At 46.5% G+C, this 7,500-nt stretch overlaps 1 protein-coding gene across 1 annotated transcript in view; it reads left to right on the plus strand.

Annotated features, from left to right (window-relative positions):
- Window positions 1–4,245: 4,245 nt before the first annotated feature.
- LOC311326936 (neutral ceramidase-like) overlaps window positions 4,246–7,500 on the plus strand; it is a gene marked incomplete at its 5' end in the record, with an annotated part of 12,174 nt that continues 8,919 nt past the window's right edge. The window contains 5 exons of the mRNA XM_084459915.1: window positions 4,246–4,372; window positions 4,506–4,612; window positions 5,607–5,750; window positions 6,219–6,395; window positions 7,214–7,341. Coding sequence (XP_084316041.1) covers window positions 4,246–4,372; window positions 4,506–4,612; window positions 5,607–5,750; window positions 6,219–6,395; window positions 7,214–7,341 — 683 coding nt within the window. The remainder of the gene's footprint in view (window positions 4,373–4,505; window positions 4,613–5,606; window positions 5,751–6,218; window positions 6,396–7,213; window positions 7,342–7,500) is intronic.

Genomic DNA, 7,500 nt, shown 5'->3' on the forward strand with positions numbered 1-7,500 from the left:
TAGAGCAGGTATCTAGTAGTAAAGCAGGTATCTAGTAGTAAAGCAGGTATCTAGTAGTAGAGCAGGTATCTAGTAGTAAAGCAGGTATCTAGTAGTAGAGCAGGTATCTAGTAGTAAAGCAGGTATCTAGTAGTAAAGCAGGTATCTAGTAGTAAAGCAGGTATCTAGTAGTAAAGCAGGTATCTAGTAGTAAAGCAGGTATCTAGTAGTAAAGCAGGTATCTAGTAGTAAAGCGGGTATCTAGTAGTAGAGCAGGTATCTAGTAGTAGAGCAGGTATCTAGTAGTAAAGCAGGTATCTAGTAGTAAAGCAGGTATCTAGTAGTAGAGCAGGTATCTAGTAGTAAAGCAGGTATCTAGTAGTAAAGCAGGTATCTAGTAGTAAAGCAGGTATCTAGTAGTAAAGCAGGTATCTAGTAGTAGAGCAGGTATCTAGTAGTAAAGCAGGTATCTAGTAGTAAAGCAGGTATCTAGTAGTAAAGCAGGTATCTAGTAGTAAAGCAGGTATCTAGTAGTAAAGCAGGTATCTAGTAGTAAAGCAGGTATCTAGTAGTAAAGCAGGTATCTAGTAGTAGAGCAGGTATCTAGTAGTAAAGCAGGTATCTAGTAGTAAAGCAGGTATCTAGTAGTAGAGCAGGTATCTAGTAGTAAAGCAGGTATCTAGTAGTAAAGCAGGTATCTAGTAGTAAAGCAGGTATCTAGTAGTAAAGCAGGTATCTAGTAGTAAAGCAGGTATCTAGCTAGTTTAACACACTGTACTGGACTAGTTAGCAATATGACAAGACCTGCTGCCGCTGTAATAACATCTATCAATAGTAAAACAGCATAATAAGAGTAATATTAACGCGTTATGTCTTGAACTTGCACCGACTTATCTGGTTTATCTAGCTAACTAAGGGCAGGACTGTTAGAGAGGTTAGCTAGCTACCTTACGAGATGCTAACACTATGCTAACACTATGCTAGCACTATGCTAGCACTATGCTAACACTATGCCATGGATGTAGCACTATGCTAACACTATGCTAGCACTATGCTAGCACTATGCTAACACTATGCTAGCACTATGCTAACACTATGCTAGCACTATGCTAGCACTATGCTAACACTATGCTAACACTATGCTAACACTATGCTAACACTATGCTAACACTATGCCATGGATGTAGCACTATGCTAACACTATGCTAACACTATGCTAACACTATGCTAACACTATGCTAACACTATGCTAACACTATGCCATGGATGTAGCACTATGCTAACACTATGCTAACACTATGCTAACACTATGCCATGGATGTAGCACTATGCTAACACTATGCTAACCTTAGCTTCGCGCTGACCGTCAGCAGCCACGTCCGTCCCGTCTAGAGAGCTCACTGAGCATGGATAGATCTCACTGAGCATGGACAAGGACAGGAACAGGGACAGGGGACAGGGACAGGGACAGGGGACAGGCTCAGGTTTGATAATGGACAGGCTCAGGTCTTCTAATGTGACCATTTACACGCTTCAAGATCTAAACCATGCAGGTAGCTGCTTGACTGCGTGGTTTCAAAGGAAACAGAACCAGCGTCTGAATGAAGGGATCCTCAGAGAAGAGGGATCCTCAGAGAAGAGGGATCCTCAGAGAAGAGGGATGATCAGAGAAGAGGGATCCTCAGAGAAGAGGGATCCTCAAAGAGGGATCCTCAGAGAAGAGGGATCCTCAGAGAAGAGGGATCCTCAGAGAAGAGGGATCCTCAGTCCCAGTCTGTCCCGTATCACCAGGTTCTGCTCGGGTCGGGTTGACTGACTAGACCCAGATCATATAGTATCTAGACCCAGATCATATAGTATCTAGACCCAGATCATATAGTATCTAGACCCAGATCACATAGTATCTAGACACAGATCATATAGTATCTAGACCCAGATCATATAGTATCTAGACCCAGATCATATAGTATCTAGACCCAGATCACATAGTATCTAGACACAGATCATATAGTATCTAGACACAGATCATATAGTATCTAGACCCAGATCATATAGTATCTAGACCCAGATCATATAGTTCCCACTGCTCAAAACCCATCATCAACATTATACTAGACTCACCTGCAGGTCGGGATAAAAACTGCTTCTCTTGACACAGTTCTAAAGTTCACTTCTCTCACTTTGAGCTGCATCCAGTGAGTCCCTTCCGAGAGAAGCAGCCATGTTTAGTGTTGAATACAGGGGAAGAAGGGGAGGTGTCTCTATGAGAGCAGCAGAGATGTGATAGGATAGAAACCAGGAGGGCTGTGCTTTCTCTTGATTGGCACCTAGTGAAGGGGTGGGTCGGTAGTCTGTCAGGGTCTGTTTTGAAATACGACACCTTTCTTTTTCTCTCCCCTTTAATTTTTTGAACCCTCCTCCTCCGAACCGAGTGACCCGCAGACCCGTTATATCTATATATATATATATGTCGGCCCACAGAATCAAACGATCTCGACCGAGCCAGGTTCGGCTTGTTTCGGCCCCGGGTCTTCATGCTGACCCATCCATGGAGGTAGGACCCAGCCCATTTTTGTGTGTTGGCTGTAAGCGGACACACCAGGAACAGGGATCCTTATTTGTCGCTTCCTGCCTCCACTTCCGGCGAGTTGTTGACCTGCAGTTCTATGTTGCTACCACAAGAGGCAGTGGTCCCAGAACATCAAAACTGTTTTATTCAACCTCTTGATGTCACTGTTTATTCAATCGTGTGTGAATTGGTTGACAGATTTTTGAATAGGACTGAAAAATAGGACAATAGGACTGAAAAACCTATTTGGTTTAACTGGTTCTGGAGATAATACTTTGTTGTATTCTTCTTATACTGAAAATAAAGTGCAATATTGTCATTATATACTTTATCCCTCCCTGCATCCAAATACATTTAAACAATTATATATTTGATGATTGTTGTACCTTTTTTACTCAGTCGGAGCTTGCTGCTAAATGTGTTTTATTATATGGCATGTATTCTGCTGTATTATAGTCTATGATCATATGTTACTGGGATATGGATGTATTGGATATAGCTAACAGTAAGTGGAAAATACGTCTTCGACATATAATATATGCTATATCCTATCTTATTCTTAGATTTTGCCAACCGCTGGTCACTCAGTGCAGTTCGGTGCGGAGAGCCCCTGATGGACAAACAGATGTGCTAAAAAGGACCAGAATGCCACATTCCCGTCATGTCTGATGACAACATTTGTGTTTGTGCTATTTTTCCATTGCAAAAGGGGGGGGGGGGGGCTCTTCCAACTGGCCATGACATCACAATCTATCAATCCACCAATCAATTAATATCTACCACTTCATGATTGTGGAGGTCAGCTGATAAATTGATCACACTGACACTTTAATTGACAATTCTAAACTATTATGATGCTAATCTTGTTTTCACTTTTTGTTTGAAGTGCATTTATTCAGGGAATGTCAAAAAAGATATTAAAATTGTATAATAAATATACTGTATTACAAAAAACACAAAGCTCCAACATGATGTGGCAGAATTCTCTGTTATTTGATCAGTTGTAAGCGTATGGCTATTTCTCTCTATACCTTATCATACAATATCTCATCATATAATATGACCTTTGGAGTGAAATAGACTCGGAGGTGATATCAATTACTTATGCAACCGGGGTAAAACCCTGTACAAGGCTAAGACAGATACTCCAGGTCTGAGAGTACAGTGAGGACAACCATTATTTCCCTCTGGGCTGTAAAACAATACCCAGAAGCACTATAGTACCTTTGTTCAGCCAAGCTCAACCTCAGTTGCAGTTCAGATCCCTGCTTGTCACTTCCAAGCGCCGTCAGACGTGTGAGTATTCCACTGTATGTTGGGAGAAATTCTGTTATAATGCTATTTTGATATAAGAAGTATTTTTTTGCTTACTTGATGGTAGTAACTACTGTCTAGGAAAAAAATCCTAGTACACTTTCCTAATCCTGATGTAATATATTGCTGGTCAAATACCTTATGCAGTATGTTTTGGCTGGTTGTTGGGTAAAAAGAAACAGAAATGTTAATTCTAAGCCTAATTGATAATAAATGAACGTATCATTGAGTGCATTGGTTATTTTTCTCTCATGTGATCTCTGGATATTCTGACCGCTGTGTTGGTGGAGTATATAGTAGTGTACAGTGTATAGTAGTGTGTGTTTGAACTGTTTTGTAGTTGCAGTCATGTTGAGGGTTGTGTTTCTGGTCCCAGTAGGACCATGTCTCAGCGGAAGGGCTGCTGTGGGCTGACCACCCTGGAGGCCACGCTCACCTTCCTGTTCATCATCATGACTGGCGTCACTATCGGCCTCATCACCATCGTGGTGATGGACAACAGCCAATCAGGTATGGATCTCTGACGGTAACTCGACAACCATGTACTCTGAAGCAGATGCCTGTGACATGTTTCCCTGTGTCTCCCAGCTGTTGTAAATGTAGCGCATGTTGATGGTTGATGGTTGCTGTGTCCCGTCACCAGGGGACCCAGAGGCCACGCCCCCCCCCATCGCTCCTCCCCAGGACAACCCCTTCATGATTGGGGTGGGCAGGGCAGACTGCACGGGCCCCCCAGCTGATATTCCTCTGGTGAGTGGCTCTATACCGTACATACAGTGTATAGTTTCTATTAGGGGATTTATTATATCTATGTGCTCCATACACCCTCACAGCAGGGGGCAGGACCCGGACATCACAGCACACACACACAGAGCCCCCTACTCACAAACAACCCCTATCACACCCCCCAAACTCCGACCAGAAACGAGCATGAACGTGCATACTTTGATGACAAAGTATGACTATTTAGTGAACCTAAAACTGTTGTTTGTTACATTGACTGGCTACTTCGCAACTTAAATTTTTATGAAAAAAAGGAAAACTGTAAAAAAAACAAAAAAACATTTTGCCCTCTAACGCATTTTGAGTACTGCTGACATCAGGACCAATCCTCTAGACACGGTCACATATTATAATGTATATTTGGTATAACTTCATTTATAACTGGAACACAGACTTCACTATGCCCTTGCTCGGTACAATCTTCCGATATGTGTTTTGACAGATAAGGATCATGAGAGGGTTAGGATCATGAGAGGGTTAGGATCATGAGAGGGTTAGGATCATGAGAGGGTTGGGATCAGGAGATAAGCCTCTCTGACCTGTACTACCTCTCTAGTCTCGACGAGGGTGCAGCTTAGGAAACTTATGACATGAAGATAGTCATCTGTGTTTGATAAGATTCATGAGCAGAGATCAGCAGATGATATGAGATAGAACAGTCCTTATGTTTATAGTCTGTAGTTGAGGTTGGGTGGAACCAGCTCAGTGGCCTTGTGGTTAAAGTGTCCTCCCTGAGATTGGGAGGTTGGGGGTTCGATCCCTGGCCGAGTCAAACCAAATACTATATTTTTTAAAATGGTACCCCAGCCTCACTGCTTGGCACTCAGCATCCAGGGTTGGATTGGGGGTCCATGTTTTACAACTCAGAGTGTGTGTGTGTGTGTGTGTGTGTGTGTGTGTGTGTGTGTGTGTGTGTGTGTGTGTGCGTGCGTGCGTGTGTGTGTGTGTGTGTGTGTGGTAGATGGGGTATGCCACACTGGACCAGACAGCAGGGGGTATCCACACCCGCCTGTACAGCAGAGCCTTCATGGTGGATGACGGGAGGACGAGGGTGGTCTTCGTCACGGTTGACATCGGCATGGTGTCCCAGAGACTGAGGCTGGAGGTGAGATGGCTCCCGGAGGTGAGGGTGGAGGTGAGGGTGAGGGTGGAGGGGAGGGGGGAGGGGGGAGGTGAGGGTGGAGGTGAGGGTGGAGGTGAGGGTGGAGGTGAGGGTGGAGGTGAGGGTGGAGGTGAGTTGGCTCACGGATGCTGGCGATCAGCTGATGTCACAGAGGTGTTTTGGAGTCTGCTGATGGACGGGGGTTACTAGTTCAAATCCCAACTCAACTCAGCTCAACTCAGCTCTTGTCAACACAGATCTGTAAACAATGGATCAGCCCGTGTCTCTGGGGCGGTTCGGAGACCACATGGGTGAACCTGAATACTGAGACTAAGGACCCAGGGTTCACATCTGAATCTCAATCACCTCATTACAATACCGTCACAGGACGATCACGGGCGTGGTTACTGCGCCAGGCTGTCAGTGTCGTCTCTCATGCATGTTGAAGTGTTGCTGTTTCCTGTCTCCCAGGTGCTGAAGGAGCTGAAGGCCCGGTTTGGGGACAGGTACAGCCAGGACAACGTGGTCCTGAGTGGGACACACACACACTCTGGGCTGGCCGGATACTTCCAGTACACTCTCTTCATGATCACCAGCAAGGGATACATCAAGCCTTCTATCCAGGCCCTCGTCAGCGGGATAGTCAAGGTGCTTGTCTCTCTGTTTCTATGTCTCTCTTCTTTCTTTCTCTCTCTCTCCTCTGTCTCTCTCTGTTTCTATGTCTCTCTTCTTTCTCTCTCTCTCTCGTCTGTCTCTCTCCTTCTCTAACCCCCCCCACCCCTCCCACTCTCTGACTTCTAACATAGCATTAACCCTGTCCCCTCCTGTCCCCTCCTGTCCCCTCCTGTCTCAGAGTAACCCTGTCCCCTCCTGTCCCCTCCTGTCCCCTCCTGTCTCAGAGTAACCCTGTCCCCTCCTGTCCTCTCCTGTCCCCTCCTGTCCTCTCCTGTCTCAGAGTAACCCTGTCCCCTCCTGTCTCAGAGTAACCCTGTCCCCTCCTGTCTCAGAGTAACCCTGTCCCCTCCTGTCCTCTCCTGTCTCAGAGTAACCCTGTCCCCTCCTGTCCTCTCCTGTCTCAGAGTAACCCTGTCCCCTCCTGTCCTCTCCTGTCCCCTCCTGTCCCCTCCTGTCTCAGAGTAACCCTGTCCCCTCCTGTCCTCTCCTGTCCCCTCCTGTCTCAGAGTAACCCTGTCCCCTTCTGTCCTCTCCTGTCCCCTCCTGTCCTCTCCTGTCCCCTCCTGTCTCAGAGTATAGACACAGTAACCCTGTCCCCTCCTGTCCCCTCCTGTCCTCTCCTGTCCCCTCCTGTCCCCTCCTGTCCCCTCCTGTCTCACAGTAACCCTGTCCCCTCCTGTCCCCTCCTGTCCTCTCCTGTCCCCTCCTGTCCCCTCCTGTCTCAGAGTAACCCTGTCCCCTCCTGTCCTCTCCTGTCCCCTCCTGTCCCCTCCTGTCCCCTCCTGTCTCAGAGTATAGCCACGGCCCAGAGGAGCATGAGACCTGGGAGGATCTACATGAACAGAGGGGAGCTGGAGGACAGCAGTCTGAACCGGAGCCCCCACTCCTACCTCAACAACCCCCCGCAGGAGAGGGGCAGGTGGGCTGCTGGACTAGGGCCCTGTCTCAATACTCCTCATAGGTGTCCTTCCTTTCCTCCTTCCTTCCTTCCTTCCTTCCTTCCTTCCTTCCTTCCTTCCTTCCTTCCTTCCTTCCTTCCTTCCTTCCTTCCTTCCTTCCTTCCTTCCTTCCTTCCTTC

Source organism: Borostomias antarcticus, assembly GCF_949987555.1.
Source record: "Borostomias antarcticus genome assembly, chromosome: 29".
Classification (NCBI taxonomy): Eukaryota; Metazoa; Chordata; class Actinopteri; order Stomiiformes; family Stomiidae; genus Borostomias; species Borostomias antarcticus.